Here is a 22335-nt window from a genome sequence, read left to right as displayed (position 1 = left end):
CCGCTTATGAAGCGTGATCAATTCTCACGTTTTATTTAAATCATATGTTGGATAATACTAGATAACCACTTAACTGCTTATTATTCTTATCCTTTATCGATGGTGAATGTTGATTTTGACAATGGTATCTCGCTAAACCAGAGTCAATTTCCTTGTTTATCTTGATGTAGAAAAAATTTTAAGTGTTAGAAGATAATTCCCCTCATCACATCTCTTCATTTGTGTTAATATTGCGAGGTGAATGTCTCGCTATACATATAATCTGAGGCTGTGTTGTGTGTGCATTCATTCTATTCCGAAATAATGAATTATCTTCTTTGGTTGTGTGCTCCTAGGAAGGTGCTTGTCTCGTCAATATGAGTTTTAATAGTCTTTTATCCTCGTCTCGCTTAAGACTATATAGTCATCGAGTTGTGAATATTTTCTATTAACCTTTTTATTAACGAGTTATTCTTATCTTGCATTTAATGATATAATTTTATTATGTTAGCTGAATTTTAGGTATAACAAATCTCAAGCATGGTCAACAATTAGTGTACTTTGAAGGTCCCTTGTCCACCAAGCCTTAAACTGAAATTGTCGTCTTGTTCTAGAGTTAGGATCCACTATACAAATACAAAAGGACATGCTGTCTAAATTGCAAGTATGGAGAGATTGGATCACAATTTTTGGAAAGAGATGTAACCAATCATCATTGACCAAAGCTTTATGAAGGGCCAATTAATGTGAGTTGGGCCAACCCTATGGTTATCCCAAGTCAAGTTGTCCCCTTTAATGGGCATATCAATCAATGCATGCGCTTAATCAACTTAGTGATAAAAGGGAGAAATTGGTCTTTCCCTTAGAACCGACACGCTTAGAGCTACTTAGAACAAAATTCACATATCCCAGGATCAACCAAGACCTGCCAAATTTTGTGCCAATTTCTATAATGTTTGACCAGAATTTCTTCTTCCCATGGAAGTAAGGAGGCCCGTATACACAAGACAATAACCAAGGATTATGCTCAGGGTCAGAGTATACAATGCCAGAAATCTAGTTTTTTGATATACAAATGCTTTCAAAAGTAAAACTAGCTTTCCAAGCTAAAATTATACTCCTCGCACTACCAACAGTAGGAACAACAAAATTAAAATAAAGTATAAATTCTTAAGAGAGTGTACCAAAAAGGCGACATCCATTTTTAGTTTAGTAATGAAAATGAAGCTAGGAGAGCACGACTGAATCAAGGGCTTTTAATTCCAGAACTGTAGAGGTCTTCCCAACCCTCTACAGTTCCAAGCTACACCTATCATGGCTTCTGTGGAGGAGGGACACCATCCTCCTCCACAGGGGCCACACCACCAACTAGCTCACCAATCGCAGAACCCTCATCCTTAATCGAAAAATCCTTCTTGACAGAGATAGAGATATCCATCAATCGAGCTTTGGCTTTCCACACCGTAAGCCTAGCTGACTGTCCCGAAGAAATTGGCTTTTCCACTTGCTGAGAGCACACTGTATCAACCTTAGCGCAAACAATATTCTCCACTTTGTCACTGGCTAGAGGTTCTTCTGACGATCCAGTAAAAATTTGATTAAAATTAGCATCTTCAACAACACACACCAGACCAACTCTCCTAGGGAAATCTCTAACCACTCGCTTCACTCTTCTAATACACAGATTTGGCTTTCTCCCAAGAGAAAAAGTTTCAAAATCCAACCTCTACTTCTTTACAGGCATTGTTCGCTCATTGATTTTAGAAGACAGTTGAACACCAATATCAAAAATGGAAGCTTTCCATTTATTTTGGCCTGAGGCTCTAATAGCGTCATGTTCTTGGATGTATCTTTCTTAGGCTTGAAAGAATTTAGACAGTGATCTATTTTCATCAAGATGAGCAGAGACATCTTGGCCCAATAAAGAGCTATTTTTTTTTTTATAATCAATAAAGAGCTATTTGGGTCATCACAATGTAGATTAATATCCAAGTTAATATTTTTACCCTTAGTAACATTAACCTCATCACAATGCCTTCCAACTAAAATGCTTTTATTTGGCCCAACTGGCGTACTTGAGCAGTGAACTTGTTGAGCATACACCACATCATCCACGTGAGACAAACGACCCAATCCATTAATTAAGTTCTTTTTATTTGGCCCATGAGTCTTAACCAAGAGAGTGAGCTGGTTGAGGGCACCCTCTCCATTCATAAAATTCTCACAGCCCAACTCACCATCATGCCCACAAATATCACATGTAATGTTTGGTTGAGAAAAGTCAACCTTACTTTTACCTTTCAATCCAATACAACTGGCCTCTCTTCTCTTCAAATTCGAAACCATATTTAACTTAGGTAAAGACTTAGAGTTCTCTCCCAGTTGTAGACACAACTTCGAATAAAGGTTTCCACAAACGGCCATACCTTGTGAGACTCGAGTCGGCACAATCGATGAGTTCTTAGGCACCTAAACTTTGCCAGGTCTGAAACGAGTTTGACATGTCATTTTCACTAGAGGCCCGATGTTCGAGCCATCTGTATGAGTCCCTGGAGCAACTTCAGCATACACGGCTTGAAGCTCCACTTCCATCACCGGAAATGCTAATCCCAAATGTCTTGCCTCTGGCCTCCAACTAATTCTTCCCTTGCCAATCATTGCCCTAAAAAATTTACCAAAGAAGCAGCTCAGGTAAAAGGACAATGCATTAATCTAAGGGAAAAACAAAGAGAGATAGATTCCATGAGCATTAAGAATGGTGACAGGAGACACCAGAGCACAATCCCCTCTTTGATGACCCATACAATCGCACAAGTAGCAAAAATTACCTATTTTCTCATATTTAAATTGAACCCAGCAAGCATTAGAACTAACCAGTTTGAAGACACATCCACAAAACAAAGGATTATTAGCATCAACATTAACTTAAAATCTTATCCATTTGTTCCAGGTAACTAGTTTAGTTTCATCCAGTTTAATACACACAACCTTACCCGCCTGAACTGCCAACACATTTGCATTAACCCTAGAAAAGTAATCATGTGGCAGGTGGTGTATTTGGATCCACAAATGTATTGTATCAAAGGCCAACTCTTTGACACCAAAGCCAGAAGTCCAAGGAAGAAGCACAATAATCTCTCCTTTATGCATTAGGTGTTAGGGATTATTTACCAAGATCTAAATTTACTACCATGTATGTTATTTAACATCCTAAATATGAATTCCTAAAACAATGTAATTTAAACACATATAAAGTTTAAGAAACCTTACATTGGTTGCAGTGAAATTAAATGACTCATTCCGCTCAGATCTCTAACCCTTGTATCCTTTCTGTAGCAGAGTATCACCAAGACCTGAGCCTGATTCCCCTTCAGTTGAATTAGATTCTTCACAGTCTTACATACTATGATTGAGTACCAACTTGCTATGTGTAGGCATGTACTCTATCACTATAAGGTTCGAAATTGAAGAGAGAAAGAAAGAGGAAGGATTCAAAAATACAGAGAGAGAAGAGAAGGCTCAAATTTTGACTGGAAGGCTTGAGTGCATCCTCTTTCAATTTGAGACCATCACTATCTATTTATAGAAATCTATCTAGGTTTAGGTTTGAATTATTTGGCATTAAAAAATTGATAAATAAATGGTAAAATCATGCTTAAGTGGTCGGCCATAGGATGTGGGCCATCACTTGCAATTTCGCCATTTTTCAACTATTTATCTTATTTTTCTCAGAAATACCATATTTTCTAATTCAACAACTTAAATGCCAAAATTATTTATTTAATAATTAAAATAATTATCAAATAAAATTGTCATCTATAATATTTATTAAATAGACTCCATAAAAAGTCTCTTAATTAATAAATAAACCCTAAAATCATATTTCTTTACAATCAAGCCATATCTTAGTGAAAATTCACAAACTAGACATAGTCTAATTTTAGAATTATAATTGATTAAAATCAATTAACTGAGTCTTACAAGCAGTATTGTCTCAACTAGTATGGGGATCATAGGCCTATATAACCGAGCTTCCAATAAGTAGATCTAGAATTTACCAAGTAAATTTCCTAACTTATTAATTCCTCATTGCACCACTATAGAACTTGGAATTGCACTCTCAGTTATATAGAACACTCTATATGTTCCACGATATAGATACGCTATAAATATTTAACCATCGTTCTAATCCAAATAATCAAAGATCCTCTATAGATGATTTACACCGAGTAGGGACAAATTTACCGTTTCACCCCTCAATGTATTTTATCCTTAAAACACTTAGCTTCCTATAAATGATATTTCAGTAAACTAATATAATCACTGAAATAAGAGCTCTTCCATTTATCTCTATTAAGCCAAGCTCGAAGGAAATTATCATTTCACTTTTATGTCAAGATAGAATCTATAGATTCCATATCTATGTTTAGCGCTCCCACTCAATTGTACTATCATGTTCTCAAAATGTACGTTTTACCCAGACTAAAATGTAGGCTTAACTAACAAATCAAAGAACACAAATAACACTCTTGAGATTGAACCTAACCATGTCAGGATTGAGATCTTTTGATCTAAGATCAACCAGTGATATTGACTTAGAAAGATACAAGAGTAAGATTATAATATCTTTACCAAGATCAATATCGGTCTCAGTCCAATGTATACTCCATACATCCGAAACTAGCATACTTTGCCAATGTTTTGGAAAGAATATAACACTTATCTAAGGTGTAAGTAAGCTTTATCGCTGACTATCACATCAGTGTAAATCCAGTGTACTGATGAATCAAGGGACATTATTTTTTGAAGCATATAATCACAATTACTTTCCACTGTGTTGACATCACTGTAATTGTGAATAACTATATGTTCTGAATTTAACAGATTTTGTACACATTAAACCATAAACATGAAAACTACATGTAAACATAAATGACTTCTAATCTTCTATTGATAACAAATTAGATTAGATTGAAATGAGTTTTATTTAGGGCATAAAATCCCAACACTAGGGACCATGCTCCATAACCCATTTTCCGTCTGACCCCTTTTCAAAGCCAAAACAGAAGACATTACAAAAAGCTTGGCCAGGAAATGGGGTATCAACTCTCACTTGGGTCATCCACAGATTAGTACAATAATAAATGCAGATCAAGTAATTTTAAATTTTAGTAGTAATAGGGTTGTTCATCGAAACCGAAAAACTATGGTTTAAATCCGGAACGCGATAATCCAAATTGCTGTAGACCGTAATCGGGGAAACCATTTTTGGTGGTCCGATTAATCCGGACCGTTTACCGCATAATGGTTCGTAATAAATTATTAACGGTTAAACCAAACCGGACCGTTTATAATAAATAATTGATTTATATATATTTTTTATATATGACTATATGTATAATATGTATAATTTTGAACTTTTTTGTGTGTCGGGTTTTTTATTGCATGAATTTTGAATTTTATTTGATGTTTGACTTTTGAGAATTTTTTTATATTGTTATTTATATGTTATAGATCTATTACTTATCATGTTAAATATATACTTTGAAAAATAAAATTAAAAACTTGGTAAAAATAGTACAATTACTTAAGATATATGAATAAGTATAAATTCTACTTAAACCATAGTTTCGAACCAAACCAAACCGTTCTCAATGGTTTGGTTTGAAAAATTTATTGGTCTTGTTTGGTTTCTAATATTTAAAAAACCGTTATACTGGTTTGGTTCAAAAAATATGAAAATTTGGACCAAACCAATTCGTGAGCACCCCTAATTAGTAACTAGTTACTACTGAACAATACCAGTTTTTATAAAGCTTTTACCAGTAAATAGTAGTAATATACTAAATTGTGATAAACATCATCTAGTTACCAGTTTTTTATTTCAACATTTTTTTCTTTACGAACCCTCTTTCTGTTTGCAATAAATTCAAAGGTGCCTCCATAATTACTCATTGTTTAAAAGAGAATAATAAATGGATGCAATTATTTTTTTGAAGGGGATGAGATGTAGTTATTTCATTATTTTTTTTTTTACATATATAGATGTCAGATCAGATGTAGTCTCTCATTTATAATAGTCATGTTCCATTCTCGAGTAATTTATATGCCCGGAAGGGATGTGTTGCGGCAATTTTGGATGAAACCACAGTACATTACTGCAACCACGGTTGCCAAAAAATCCATAAAAATCTTTAGTAGGTAACGTATTCCTTCTCTTTTCTTTTCTACTAAATTCAAACATAGTATAGTAATTTAAGTTGAACGACACAAATTCAACTATAAAACTGAGCATTGTTGATTAATCAAAGTTGAAAGTGAGACACAAATGCTAGAGTTTTCATGGGAAACGTGGAGAGACTTAAATGAATTTGGATCAAGATTTGTAGGACTCTATCTAAGAAAACAAGCGTTCATCATCTTCTTTAGGCTTTTCTTTGGAAGACTTGATAAGATTATTTATGTTGTTATCTCATTTTCAATGTCACTGTATCCTTATCAACTTATATATGAACATAACCATTGCTCTTTGTTGCTTAAATAATATTTTCCTTTTGAAATTCTCTCGTTTTAATAAATATGTTCAGGCAAACTAATAATGGTGCTTCTTAAATGAAAAAGGTTCCCAAATTGCATTTTCAACAAGTGTTCGAAAAGACACAAACTTTTAAGCAGCTTAAGAAACAAAAAAGTTATAGAGATTAATTATGTTGCAGAATAATATAGGAGTTCTTCTAATGACAACCTTAATATACTTTATTTGTTTCTTATACCAATGACTTTTGAAGAAGACAAAATCCACTTTGGTTGCCTTTACATTATAATAACTAGGCAGGAACAGCTATCTGGGACAATTGAGGTTGCATTAATCTTGATTACAGAACGCTTTTAAGAAAAATGCTAACTATATAACTTTCTTAATTATTTTAATTAATACGAAGGAAAAAAGAGGAAAAAAAAAACTACATGCATCATCACATTTTTCTATTCATTGTTCCAAGTATGATCTAGAAATGATTCTCTTAAGCAAAGGATGAAGAGGTCCTTGAAGCGAATCAAGAACACTGGTTATTGTTACACTTCTTAGAGCATGAAAATGACATTGGTTGATGCTTCAAGCTAGAAACATCAAACAGTTCCATAAATCTTTGATCTGAAACTCTAGCTTTAGCTGCTGCAAACCGCTGGTACTCGTCGAAGACCGATGAAAGGCACCATCTTTGTAATTTTCTAATGCAGCCAACCAGGCAACCAGTTCGGTGCTGCCAATCAAAGCAAGTAACCATCTACAATATATTAGAAGGTATACATACAGACAGGACTTATAATCACTAATACTAATATCAAAGTAACCGATAATGTTGCTCTTACCTTCCCTCTTTTGCAGTGAATCAACACCGGGTGATTCTTTACATCTGGATTAAGAAGATTGTAAAAACAAAAATGTTAGCCTATAAGCCAAATCTATTTTTTCTTTTCCCCTTTTTTTTTCACCTTCGAATTCAAATTCAGATGGGGAAATATAATAGAAAGATATTAAAATGGCAATGTGCTTGAAGTAGTACCAAGAACAACTTGTAGTGCTTCACGGATGGTATCCTCTGGGATGTTTACAAAAGGTTCCTGGTTGATCAATTGAATTCCCAAATATCAGTTTGTATTTAGTGTGAGAAAGTTATAATTAGTTGTAATTGATATATGTACAAAGATAAGTTTCTAAACATATCATATTTCACCGAACTTAATCCTTACAAACATCAGTATTATCATCCCCTTAACAATCAAAAACTATATGCCATATTACGTTGTAGTAACTAGCAAGAACCAAAATGAAGTTCATAAAAGAATATAAACTTTAATTACTGTCTACTGTATTTTGTAAGAAAAAGGAAATAGCACAATCATTTGTTTCCCGTACAGATTTAACACATATAAACTAATATAAATACATCTGTTCTAAAATGTTTCTTTGTAGGACTCAGTATTTTTAAACAACTTTCTCAAATTGTTATCGATATTGTATGGAAATCGAAATCAACAAGTTAGCGCATTGAAATATTTACTATTATTATTTTATGTGACAGTCTTATATAAGCTAGGCACTGGTGGAGGCATGGCCACATTTTTTGTAATAAAATTTACTTATGCATGGTAATTTTTCTTCTTATAAAAATGTACAAATTTATAAATAACAAAAAATTTTGCTCTAAAATTAATTAATAAAAATACAAAAACTACATTGATAGATAAATATTCATTTTAAAGCTTGTGTCCTAGAATGATCAGTGACAGTTAATTAAAAAAAAAAATTATACATATATATAGTGAATCTATTTTTTACTATGTCATAGTCCAATGTTAATTTTTTTCTTGAAAGAATAATATGTTATAATGTTAATCAGTTTATTATGAGAATTTGTATAAAAAATAAAACATACAGACACAAAGACTTTAAATTAATTTATCAAAAAAAAAAAAGACTTTAATGGCACGTTTACTATACAGTAATCAGAATCGGAATAAATTAATGGAGAAATGTAACGGAATAAATGAAAAATAATCGGAATCAATATTTGTAATATGTTGTTTACTAAATTTTTTTAGAAATGGAATAGTTGTGATTTATCTTGTTTACTTTATTAGGAAACGTAATCGGAATGCTTAAATTGACTAAATTGCCCTTTTGAGTTAAACTATATTATATGGTAGTTATTTTGCAAGACATATTTTAAAGGACAAAATTGTCATTATATATTTAATATTAAAAAATAAAATAAAAATAATAAAAATCCATTAGCCATTAAACCCTTAGTGGCATTCCTTACAAAATTGGTGGGAGAAGTTCTCCCTTTCTTTTCTCCCTTATTTAATCAACTTCTCCCTTTCCTAATTTTAATAATGCAAGTAAACAAATGTAAGGGAATGATTACCTTACTATTGATTCCCATTACTTATTAGTAAACATGCCATAAGACTAAAACTATGTACAAATAAAAATAATTGGAAAGGTCATACTAATGTTATAACAAAACAGTCGAATATGGGAGTAGAAACACTAAGCAATGTTCAGCAACTAGCACTTGGTTTTGTACTGAATAGGTACTTTGTGTAATTTTATTTAATTTCAAAGGATTTGAATTAAAATGTAATTATAATGTGCATGATTCATGACCTGAGAGAATCAGGCAATGAATTCTCTTCACAGAACAACTGCTGCAAGCCCATAATTTTTTGTTTCATTATAGAAATATATAATTTTATGCAAAAGCTGGTAGGACCCCAAAGTATTTAATGATCAAACACCAATAAAATATACATAAATATATACAATAGAAGTATCTCTCTCTTTCTGCAAAAATATATTTTAATTTTATTTATATATCGATATACCATCTTGTAGTTATTTTTGGATTTTTTTTTTGGGTCAACTTTTAGAAAATTGCAAATAATTTGCTATACTGATAATATAGAAACAATTTATTAGTAAATGTATTTTTAGCACCACATGTTATTATTTAAAAAATAAAATAAAAAACTTAGTTTATAGAAAGACTCAAGCCCCTACCAAAAGCTTTCCCTAATAAATTATATTATATACATAATTAGGAATATGAAAATATATTAAATAGTTCAGGCCTACAAGTAGAAAGCACTTAATTTGGTGGAATCCTTAAAATATTTTTGTAAGTTAATATGATTAGAAGTATAATAATTAGAAGGTCTACTCTACACAGCTTTTGGATTGTAAATGATATATCCTATAGTAGTATCAAGGACTTCTACAAACAACATGATCGTTACCGGTAAGAAAGCATATATAAATATTATATATGATATATATTTTATAATAATTCATTAAATGTATGCATTATTACTAAATTATAAATAATAAATTAACAAAAAAAATTAGGAGAATTATTTCATAAGTTATTTTTTTAATTTTTTTTTTTAAATTTACCGTTTGGGAATAATTGTTTAAGTAGTTTTTATGTGGATTTTTATGTGATTTATATTATTTTGTTGTTGCTATGTAGGTTATTATATAGACTTTCGTAAAAATGTAAAAAAAAAAAAATTGAATAAATTAAAAAAAAATCAAAGAAAAAAAACAATATATAATGACAAATTAATACTAATTAGAATCCTGTGTCTCTAAGTGTTAATTTATGGTTGTTAGTAATCTTATTATTTATTAAATTAAAACGTAAAACATCTCATGCTATAATGCATTATAACCTCATTCAGAATTAAAAATGATAAGAATAATATATGTGTCCACATAATAAATCACACAAACTTGACTAATTTTAACTCATTCCATTTTTAACAAAGTGACAAGCCAGATATTTATCCTAGTTAATTAATTGCTTGAATTTAATGTATCAATAATACCCCCAATAATTAATCAAGCATCATAAACAAAACACTATAATATATATATTGAAGAAAAGAAAAATGCAAAAAGAATTTTCTTTACAGAAAATTAGAGCACACCAGAAGCAATGAAAAAATGCTGGCACATTATAGAACGTGGTTGTCAAACGATTCATAGTTCATACACATACTTTTGAAAATAGCATATAATACGTCTGCGTAATGTATACATATATAGAGAAGAGAAATTTTACATGCATCTTTTTTAAGGGATTAAGCTCTGAAAGTGATCCAAAATAATAGTTATCATCAATTCATATGTAGTAACTGAATTCGAATTAAAGAATGGGAATGGAGCAAAATATATATAATATAAATATATATACGCACCTTATTACTTTCAATCCCAAATTGAAAAAGTCGAATTCCATTAGACTTAAGGAACTCCATGTTTATATCAGGGTACGGCTCCGGACACAGGCCTCTAATAATCAATTAAAATCAATCAAACACGCATAAGAAAAGCCCTAATTAAATTCATCAATCTGAATCTTTTCTTTTCTTTTCAATGAATAAATAAAACAAAAGAATTGATAAAACAAAGCTTAATTACATGATGGAGCGAAGGCCAAGAGTTTGGAGGAATGAGAAGTTGGCAGAATCAGGAAATCCAGACCTGAAAATGCCATTATCTACCATGGAAAAGTTGAGAGGGGGAATGAAAAGGCCTTCCCCTTCGACTAATTCTCCGCTGTCGCAGTCGTCCTCTTCAGCGGTAGGAACGGCGGAGATCGGTTTCTCGGGAAGAGTCAAGTGGCGGCAATCGAATGCGGGCGGTGGCGGAGTTGCAGGAGAGGGCGAAGGATCGACCTCGATGGTTCTGCACATCTCGTAGTCGCCATGAGCGGATTCCTTCTGATGTTCCAATTTCATTACTAATCAACAGTAAAGTCCAGCTCAAGACCAAAGACCAAGAACAGGGCTTGGGATCGCTGAGGATATTCTCTCAAGAGTTTTTCTTTTTCTTTTTTTTTTTTAAAAAAAAGGGCTGCGCGGTTTGAGTTTTTTTTTTTTTTTTAAAGAGTGACAGTTGAAAAGGGTTTAGAGAGAGAGAGGCAATATTATGGTGAAGGATAGAGATGATGGTGCGGTGGGCTGTTGGATATGATGAAATGGTAAACTGTGTATTTATAGATTTAGCAAAGGGGGCAAGACGCACGGCTCCGCAGTCGATATTTTTAATTAAATTTATTATTTTTATTAAATAAATAAAAGTTCAAAATATTTATTTATTTATTCTGAACAAAAAAACTCATTTTTTAAAATGGACAAATAATTTGAAAAACAATAATAACAATAATTTATAACGAATTGCCAATGATACGCGCCTGCGCGTGATGAGAAAAGATTAATCGAATTCAATTTGTTGGAAGGAAGTGGATAAAGGAAAGGTCTTTTCTTATTTGGCGGTGGCTCACTCCAATGTTCGCTAATAAAATATTGTTAATCACTATTATTAAAATAGTATATCTATGTTAAGTGTTATTTTATTTTTTATTTAAAATAAATACATTACAATTTAAATTTTAATTCATAACACATATCTTTTATCTTTTATTTTTTATTTTATATTTTATAATATATATAATTCTTTTTAATATTACAATTTAAATTTATATTCTATAAAATATAGTATCTTTCTATTATCAATTTCTTAACTAAATTCACATGCGAAATTATATTTCTATTATTATTAAAAAAAAATTAAGATAAATGTATGATTTTTTAAAAAAATATATATTATAAAATTAAAAATATTACACATAAACTAAAATTATAACAATAAATAATTCATAACATATTTATATTTAGTATTTAGAGTGTTCTATGTAATTAAGAGTGCAATTCTGAATCTATAGTGGAGTCAAGAGAAATTAATAAGCTAAGAAATTTACTTGATAAATTTCAGATCTACTAATGAGGAGCTTAGTTACATAGGCTCATGGTTCCCACATTATCTGAGATAATGTCATTTTATAGACTCAACTAATTGACAAATTCAATTAGAATTCGAAAATAGACTATGTCTTATCTAATATAATTTTTACTAAGTTTGGACAATTTTGAGAAGAAAAGAAAAATAAGGATTTATTTGTTAATTAGTACACTTTGTGGGTCTAATTAAGGGATAATTGCGGCAAAAGTCCCCAAAAACTTGAGGTTGATGCCGATTAGTCCTCAACCTCAAAAATTGGCGGTGAAAATACCTAAGGTCCCAATTTTTGTTTGTCCGTTGGTCCCTTTTTCTAACAGATCCGTTAAATCAAAATAAATACCACGTGTCAATTTTTTATTAGTCCAAATAATAATTTTAATTAAAAAATTTAAAAAACTAAAAAAAGTTATTTTAAAATCATAAAATAACTTTTTTTTTTCCTTTTCTCTTTTATTTTCTTTTTTCTCTTCGTCTTCTTCACACAATTCATACCCATGCCGATCCCCAGCCACCACCCCCATTCCCAGCCACGGTCACCAACTACCACCGTCGACATCAAAGACAATCAGAAAACAAAACAAAACCCTGTTTGCTACACTCACGAACCAAATCTCCAACAAAAACTTAAATCTATTTTTTTTTACTCAGACCACCACCATTGTTTTGATAAAATAATAAAGAAAAATCAAATATATATATATATATATATATACACAGATGAGAATAAATAAGAGAGAACCAGTTGGATCTAATTAGAGCACCACCACCAGAGTTCTCCATTAAACTTGAAAATGGAGCTCCTTCACAATCAAATCGTAAGATTCTAAGGATCTAACACCAAAAAAAAAATATTTTCTGCTTGTTATATAAATTCTCAACAAAAAAAATGGGAGTTAAAAGAGGAATGAGACACTAACCCATTGATTGCTCTTGATATTGAACTTGTAGAAAGTGACATGAGCATCAGTGATCACAATCTCTTCGATGAACAGGTCGATCTTTGAAGCACAATGAGATTGAGGGCTTTGGTGCAATGTTGGTCGAGATTAGACATTAATTTCCAACTTTTTTTTTTTTGCTAAAATTGAAATTATATTTACATATATTCAGTTCAGATTCATGCAAGAAAAGAAATTAACTAATTCTTTTCTTTCTTTTATAAACAAAATTAGCTTACCTCACGAATGGTAGCCAAACGCTTAGTCTCTTCTTCAACTCGACCCAACTGAGCTTGTACTTTCTCTCTGACTGAGATATTTTTTTACTTTACAATAAATAAATTAGAAACCCTAATTTTTGGAAATGAATTTTCTTGGTGAATTTGGTGGTGAGGGTCGTGGCTGAGATGGGCATGGGGTGAGGGTCATGGCTGGGATTGGGAATTGTGTGAAGAAAGAAGATGACGAAGAAAAAGAAAAGAGAAAAAAAAGTAATTTTATGATTTAAAATAATTTTTTTTTATTTTTTATATTATTTTAAAATTTTTTAATTAAAATTATTATTTGGACTAATAAAAAATTGACACGTGGCATTTATTTTGATTTAACGGATCTGTTAGAAAGAGGGACCAACGGACAAACAAAAATTGGGACCTTAGGTATTTTCACCGCCAATTTTTGAGGTTGAGGACTAATCGGCATCAACCTCAAGTTTTTGGGGACTTTTGCCGCAATTATCCCTCTAATTAATAAATATATTTAAATTTTGTTTTATTTAAATAATTAGATGAGATAAGTGGTAAAATAAGTTTAGACACATTATTTTATTTAAATAAAATAAAGTGGCATGAATCTAACTTTAAAGCCTGTAGATGGTAAAATCCACAATCGATTGAAGATGATCGTACGCAGGCACCGACAACCTGTAGAACAAAGAAGAAAGTAACTGGGAAACCTTGGGACACCGGGATGGTACCGACCGAAGGGACTCCGACGGTCAAGTCAGCAAGATTGTTAACAATGTAATAAAAAGATGAGAATAAATGATCGAACTAAGTTACCACCTATCTTGACTACGGAAATAAGTATGTATCTTTTAGAGAGAATTAGATTGAACGATAAGTAAGAAGTATTGAGATGACTGAAATTTTTTTCCTCCCCTCTCAGTAACTGAGAGTGACTCTTATAGGCGTCCATGGAAGGATGTTACTCATGACCGCTCACCCTCCTTTAGAAGCGCTCTTCCCCACTTGATCAAGGAGATCATTATTTGCGGGGTCAGTTTGACTGACCACTTCAAAGGTTGTTAGATGAGTGATAAGACTGGGTATCGTATACGGGTCAGATCATTGTGAGCTCAATGACGGGTCATGGGTAATGTTAATGTCTGACTTGACTGTATTGTTTTGGGCCTATTGGGCTTGATGTTGTGATCGTACCATCATAATTAGTCAAATAGTCCAACCCAATCTTACTCGAGCATTCTTTAAAAACGTCGCATGTGATATTGGGCCTAAGACCGATTTTGGCCTCTACAAAGCCCATGAGGAATTCGGCCCTAGATTTAGAGTTCAGCCCAAGTCTCTATTTCAAGGTCAATCTCATCTAACCTAGCCTTAAGTGAAGCCTATACAAAGAAAGTGATGAGAAGAGAGAATTAGCCTAAATTTTCAATGCCAGGCAACTCTTTTCTCTTCTTTCTTCATAATTTTCAAAATTCACGAAGTTTCTCTCTCAAAATATTGTTCCAAAGGTGTTTGAGTATCATCCCACACTATTCAAGGTGATACTCAAGCCTTTGTGGAAGACTGTGATGAACACAATCGAATGAGAAGAAGATCCAAGTTCAAATCTTGATAATGCTCTGCTACAGATAGGAATCAAGGGCTAGAGATCTGAATGGAAGGAGTCATATTATTTTGCTGCCATCACTGTAAGAATTTCTTAATATCTTATGTGTTTATTTATCGTTTTAGGAATTTCATATTTAGGATGTTAGATTATAGAATTATAATCAACATACCTGTTATTAAATCTAGATCATGGTAAAATAATTTCCAACAATCGTCTCGTTTGAGCGGCTGATCTTGCAGCCTTTGCCCCCCCAGTTTGCTGAGTAAACCACCTGATTAGGTTGGTAGCCTCTCTGGATTGGCAGTTTATTTCTTCTTGTTGGGCTTGCATAGATCAAGCCTTGCGATACATCCACTCTTGGAATTCACGTCGCTACTGTTTGAATGCGTGATTCACAACGATGCATGTTTCCTCTTGGTTGTGGTGGATTGTGTTAGTATGTGTCTGGACTTGTCTTAATGCATCCCTCAGATCCTACAAATCAGAGTTATCCCCCAGATAAACTCGGGGCTCTCATACATATGGCTGATCAGTGCTAGGCCTAGTCTCTCCAGCGTATGCCTGACAAGTAGTCCTAGCCTCTTGGACACCAAGAATAACTCCAGTAAGATGTGTTGTAATCCTAGTGGCCCTAGGGTTAACATTAGCAGGGACTGTATGTTGATTGCCTCGAGGTGGAAGCCAAGCGTTTCCCTGGGTCAGTAGGTGTTTGGACACTGGGGTCCATCACCATATGATTGTGCAATTCAGTCGACGAGGATCTTCTTGTCAAAACCATGATTGATGATTCAAAGGTGGATGCAAGATCGTAGGTTGATGAGAGCTAGATAATACTTAATGCTCTCAATGAAAGTACCAAAATGTTGACCTCGCTTTTAGTCAATGACACTGAGTCTTTAAAGTGATAATAACTGTGGAGTAAATAATAATGAAATGAGAATAATAAACAACACACAATATTTATAAAGGTTTGACATCTTATAACGGTAATAGCCTACTCCACTTTTAGTTGTATTATTATGAAGAATTATCAAGTCACAAGGTCCAACCAGGTGAGTTTCTTGATAATTCTTAGGAAGTGTACAATTATTTCTGCAGAGTGATTGCTCTTTTAGAATGCAAAAAAAAAAAAGATTTCTAAACAGTGATGTGACCTCACTATTTATAGGGAAATACAATTATATTTACCAAGAATTAATAGCCAATAAATTAGGGAGATTTGAATACAGAATCTATAACGCCCGTACTTAAAAATTAACTAATTCAAAATTTAAACAAATTTTTATTATATTTATAAAATTTCGTAAGTCAGGATCCCGAATTTAAAACTACTGTTGAAAATACATATATCATAATTATAGTTACATAATATTTTTTTTTTTACAAACCACAGGGCGGCAACAAAATATGACTCAAAATACGGTAAGACTGAAACCCTCCAGGATGCACTGCCGCGATATGTACAATCCTTGTCGAGCTCCAACTCACCGCTCCTCCACCTTAGCCTTTTCCTTACCTACACAGGGTAGCAAACTGATGATTCGACAAACTCAGTAAGATATGCATAAAACATATATAAGCAATGCGATACCAGCTTTGTACTTAAGCCATCCTAAGCCTAAATGCAAGGCTCACCAAATGGTTATGAACGCTCTCAACGGAAGTACGACCGTTGTACCACATGCACTAGAGTACCAACTTCGTACTCGTGTTGGTAGGGACATTACTATACTTCTGAGAGTTATTGAGTGTTGTACCACATGCACTCCGTACTCCCTGGTACTCGTGTTGGTAACACTGTAACTACCCTTAAATACCCTACATTGTACTAACACCCTTAACACTATGACTATACCAGTGTTAGTAGTGTAAACAATTAATAACACGCATTCATTCATTCACATATATACTTTATGCTAATCTTACCTTATTTTCGTGCTCATGTGTGCCGGTCAGCCTGAGTGGAACAGCAGCTCGACGCTTTACAGGGCCCTATATCACAATTTCTGTAATTCTGATGAGAGACACGCTAAAACACTTATCAGGGACTTAAAATCAAAACTAAAGATTTCCCTATCGATGAATAACATGGCAATACCCTAAATATCACAAAAACGGGAAAAACTAGGGTTCACAAAATTGTCCCAACCGGTAGACCGGTTCCCCAATCAGAATTTCGGTTTAGTAGAGTTTCCTAGGGACCAACCGGTCGACCAGTTCAGCGCAGGAACCACCAAAAATGTCCCCAACACTTCAAATTAACCCTAAACTCTCCAACAATCTTCGGAAGACATGTATATACCATAATGAACCAATTCAAGCAATAAGCCTAAATAATAAACTCAAAAATTCAAAACACCATTTGAGAACCAAGTTAAGTTCTCTAACCTCAATTTTGCTCAAACCACACCAAAATCTACGAACACAACTCAAAAACCACTCAAATAATCCTATTCCAACCCCAAACTATGAAATTAAACTAATTGTACAACCATAAAACCTAAATTCTCAAAATCAAGCACCCAAAACCTATCTTGAGCTAAATAATATTAAAAAGAAGAGGGATTAAGTGCTATACCTTGAATTGGAGCACACAAATTCAGCTAGGCTTCACTAAATTGAGCTGAGAAAATCCCAGCTCCTGCTAGTTTATTCCTCAACTTTACTAAATAAATCCTAATTTATTATTTATTAAACCTAACTCAAATAAATCAGGGTTATACAACCCATAAAAGACAAAAGAATTTCAATGCATAAAGACTATTTCTGTGACAGTCAGTAGTCCCGTGATCCGTAAGGGGAAACACCAGGTAAGCTGTGCAATCCCACACCGCCTGGGGAAGGTCAAGTGGGATGATTCTGAGACTGTGTAGGTATGGGACTGCACAGTTGAAGAGAGCAAAAATGGATTGATTGGTACTACCTATATCAACAAGGTGCATCTTGTTTTTCGGTAGCCCATCACGAAAGAACTCCACAGTTAAGCGTGCTTGGCCTGGAGCAATTTCAAGGATGGGTGACCTCCTGGGAAGTTTTCGCAGGATGCGTGTGAGTGAGGACAAAGCACGCCGAAAACACTCGTGTTGGTCTGTAGGGCCAGTCATCAATCCAGGAAGCAGCCAAAGTGACGTAATCGTGTATAAGAGCCATTATTCCGTGGGTGTAAGGGCCCAATAGAGGCTTGAAGCGGGGACGTTACAATTTCGCCCCTAAACATAATTCAAAGGTTTAAAGGCCTCCAAGGGTGATTTGGTCATTTCCAAACCCTGCCAATTTCCTGTTATTTCCAATGCCTAACAATGATGCCCTGCTAACAATAAAATTCTAAACCATATGAAAACGTGACTCTCTAATGGTCCAACATTACGTTCCACTGCTACCGAGCACAAAATACAGAAAACAAGAAATACATATATATATATCATAAATAACATAATCTGAATTCATATAAATCTCCACGTACAAATGCAAAAATCATAATTGATAACTTAATTTCATAATTAAATCCTAATTATTTAATAATTCATCATATTAAAATTATACGGTCTTTTTAACTATTCCCACATATACAAATGCTTGATTTACTCAGATTATTATGGGATTTGAGATCTGTCTAGATGATAGTTTCTGAAGAATTAGTCTTTAGCCAATTTAGCTCTGACTTGATTTGGATTGTATGATAGGGAGATATACTCCGCCTAGGACCAAATATATACAATATAGTTTATTATATTTTCCTTTAAAAAATATTTTGTGAAAAGAAAAAGACATAAAAAGATGTTTATTCTTTTTTTAAAAAAATCAAGTTGTTTATTCCTTTAATCATAGAATTAAATGAATGTTTTAAAATGTATCAAAGCATTGTTATTGGGTATTAGTGGTGCCCAATACCTTTTATAGGTGGCGTTCTACGATTGGTTAGCGATATTCTTTAAAAGTTATTTTCTTAAATTATATGAGACTTAATAATTAATTATACTAATAATGATATGGCATGGAGAAATGTGTTAGGTACCAATAATATCTTCTAGCAATTCTCTTTTAAATTAGGAAATTAACATAGAACTCTTCAATAGAAGAGTTGTTATATTATTATTATATATATATTTATATAAAAGTGTGACAAACTATATTTTGTCATGTGATTAGAAGTCAAATGTGTAGATGCTAGTCATAATGAAATTATTGGTAAAAATTAATGATTTTGTGGCACTCGTTCAAGTTTCAAGTTCTAACCAGAAACTAAACTTTATAAATAGTGATCATATTGCTTACTCATTGTACACTTGTAACAATGTTAAAAAACACAGAAAATATTACGGTAATAACATTGATAAGGCACTAGGCTAGAGCATATGTAGGATTTGAGAGTTTCCCTGGTATTTAAGTGAGGAAAAAAAAGTCTCTTAAAACAAAAATCTAGAACATTGTTTAAACATTGTATGTATCTCCTTCTCTTCTTTGTGGTAATTCTTCACTATTTCTCTCAATAGTTGCCATGTAATTTTTTTTTTTTTTGGAAAAATGTTGTCATGTAATATTGATACAATACATTTATTTGTAATATTGAGTGGTTGTAGTAACTCTCTTCCCTTTTTAAGTGTAATATTCTCCAACAAGAATGAGGTACTTCCACTAAAAAAAAAGAGTAAGGTACTTTATCTTGGTGATTGGATGTGATGAAATTTTGGAGGTTGAAAAGAAATATATTATAGATAAAGTTTCAAATTATAGACCTCTAAATTAAGATGACTGAGTTAAAGTTTAAAAATTAATTGCTTCAAAAAGAAATTTTTTTAAATTAATAAACAATGGTCGAAATAGTAAATGGACTTATTATGGTTGGACTTTTAGCTTCTGAGGAAGAGCTTCTTAAGAAATCTGCATAAGTTGACATTTGTTAGGAGTGCTTTTTAGTACTAAAAGCTTAAATTTTTACCTAATTAAAAGTATTTTTGGAGTTTCAAAAACTTAAAAGCAGTTTTTAAAAATCCAACCAACTAAAATGAGTGTTGTTCAGTAACTATTAAAGAATAAGTTTTAGTTTAATTAACTAGTTTAAACTAAGAAGAAAACAGGAAATTTCGTTTAGTAAAACTAAGAAAAATAAAATATTATTGAATAACTAAGACCATCCTCAATTAGAGATATAAAAATTGTGCTATATATTTAGCACAAAAAATAATTTTATAATATATTTGCATTAATTTTAGTATTGTAATACACAATTACAAAACTTAATATAAAATTTAATTTCAATTAATATTTTTATTTAAAAAATAATAATTTTATCAATAATTTTGTTATGTAAAAAAGAATTTATATATATATATATATACATGTCAATAATTCATAATTTAATGCTATAACTGAATATATTAATAAAAATAATAAAATCGGCAAAAAAAATTAGATTAAAAGATAGTGTTTTGTGGTAATGCAAATTTTACATCATGATAAATATTATGTTAAATTTGGCATAACAAATACTAGAGCATATATTTGTAATTATTTATTATGTACGAAATTTGCAAATATTATGTAAATATTTGCTATGTACTAAATTTATAACACTTTACAACATACTAAAGCATATATTTTATTCGATGAGTTATATTTTAACTTTGCATTACTTTATTTGTGAAAATGCTCTAAGCTTCGAGATGGCAATTTTACTCATAAATTTGTTTACCTGTGGGTAAGGGTAGGGTATTACCTGTGGGTAAGGGTAGAGTATTACTTGTTGAATTAGGGTTTAGAATAGGATAAGTGTATGAAAAGATGTACTAAATGCGGGTATAGGGTAAGATACGGGTATAAGTGTACCCTGCCCTATTATCCTACCAGACCTGATAATATACTTATATTTATATATATTTGAATAGTATGCATTTTATTTATATTTGAAAAATATGTAAAATCCTAAAATCTTAAAATAATTATATAATACTTTAATATTATTTTAATGGTTAGTAATTATATTTTTTTATTAATTTTACAGATAATATAATTAATACTTATTATTTAAGTAATTACATATAATTTTTTTTATGTCATTAAACATAATTTTATTGATTTTTTATTTTTTTTAAAAAATTATTAGGGTAGGATTTATTCGTGGATACCCTATATCGTTAGTGTAACACCCGTATTCTATTCAGAAAATTATAATAAAGTAATAGGGTAGAGTATGAGTATAACTTTTTTCATAAGGTAAAATCATAAAATAAGTATATCTTACTTATATATTACCTGTTGTCATTCCTATCTAAAAAAATAGTTATAACTTATAAGTAAGGTAGTACTCATCAATTTTTTTTAAAGGGTAAACACTATTTTGAATCTTGTGTTTTGCAAAAATTATGAATTGGACTCTCTGTTTTGTTAAATGACAAAATAGACACTGTATTTTTCAAAATGGTACAAATAGGACTCTGAATTGATTTTTTGTCAAAATAAATTTTAATAATAATCTGATCTAGAGATATTTTGATAAAAATGGTTATATTTTCTGTATCTGTTTGTGTTATAAATGATCTTCAAGTTGGTTTTTTTAAAAAATAAAATTATCAAAAATTGAGCTCAGGGTCCTATTTTTACTATTTTGAAAAATACAGGGTCTATTTTATCATTTAACAAAATAGAGAATCCATTTAGTAAGTTTTGCAAAACACAGAGTCCAAAATAGTATTTAATCTTTTTTAAAAAGTTAAATAATCTTTATTAGTTTTTTTTTTTTTTTTGTAAGGTTAATAGATTAATATTTAATTTGTGGAAAAAGCTTTAATTTTTTTTTTTTATGGAAAATGCAAATCTATACAAAGTATACATAAATAAATAATGACCAATGATTTTTATATCTTATATATCATTTTTTTAAAACTAGTTAATTTATTGGTAAAATAAATAGAATATTTGAAGTGACTTAAAAAAGAATCAATCAAAATAAGTTTCCAACTGTATTAATTTAAAATAAGAAAGCTATTTTGGAGATTTTTTTATTTTTTTATTTTTATTTTTTTAAAAAAAAAAACTATTTTAGAGATTGAGTAATAGGAAAGCTGTCAACATGACAAGTGGAGGTCTATGCCTTTAATTTATGAGCGATTTTATATTTATTTTGTTTCCACAAAAGAAAAAAAAATAATAAAAAAAAAACTAAAAACAATAAGTATAAAAAATCAATCTGTGCTA

The 22335-nt window shown here is 31.5% G+C and overlaps 1 protein-coding gene and 1 long non-coding RNA gene across 3 annotated transcripts; both read right to left on the bottom strand.

Moving 5' to 3' along the window:
* Window positions 1-6689: 6689 nt before the first annotated feature.
* On the bottom strand, window positions 6690-11599 carry LOC115701326 (tyrosine-protein phosphatase DSP1). 2 transcript variants are annotated; one of them, XM_030629087.2, is made up of 5 exons: window positions 10967-11599; window positions 10744-10837; window positions 7545-7602; window positions 7351-7394; window positions 6690-7265 (listed from the first exon to the last, which is right to left on the bottom strand). In XM_030629087.2, the coding sequence occupies exons 1-5, from the start codon at window positions 11284-11286 to the stop codon at window positions 7035-7037; spliced, it is 747 nt and encodes a 248-aa protein (XP_030484947.2). In that variant the 5' UTR covers window positions 11287-11599; the 3' UTR covers window positions 6690-7034. The 2 variants fall into 2 exon arrangements, with proteins under 2 accessions (XP_030484947.2, XP_030484948.2); XM_030629088.2 differs by having other exon boundaries at window positions 6690-7241; window positions 10967-11592.
* A 961-nt stretch (window positions 11600-12560) lies between these two features.
* On the bottom strand, window positions 12561-14055 carry LOC133030309 (uncharacterized). The gene is made up of 3 exons (XR_009684159.1): window positions 13527-14055; window positions 13267-13427; window positions 12561-13180 (listed from the first exon to the last, which is right to left on the bottom strand). It is a non-coding gene; the product is annotated as an uncharacterized LOC133030309 (long non-coding RNA).
* Window positions 14056-22335: the final 8280 nt, after the last annotated feature.

This window comes from Cannabis sativa, chromosome 8 (assembly GCF_029168945.1).
Source record: "Cannabis sativa cultivar Pink pepper isolate KNU-18-1 chromosome 8, ASM2916894v1, whole genome shotgun sequence".
Lineage (NCBI taxonomy): Eukaryota > Viridiplantae > Streptophyta > Magnoliopsida > Rosales > Cannabaceae > Cannabis > Cannabis sativa.
Note: the sequence above shows the minus strand (reverse complement) of the source record. Positions and strands in the feature narration are given on the sequence as shown.

Coding starts and splice junctions, on each gene's coding strand:
- LOC115701326 (XM_030629087.2), bottom strand. CDS start 11,286: ATGAAATTGGAACATCAGAAGGAATCCGCTCATGGCGACTACGAGATG. Junction 10,838..10,966: donor CTTGGCCTTCGCTCCATCAT/GTAATTAAGCTT, acceptor ATTGATTATTAG/AGGCCTGTGTCCGGAGCCGT. Junction 7,266..7,350: donor TTCACTGCAAAAGAGGGAAG/GTAAGAGCAACA, acceptor AATATATTGTAG/ATGGTTACTTGCTTTGATTG.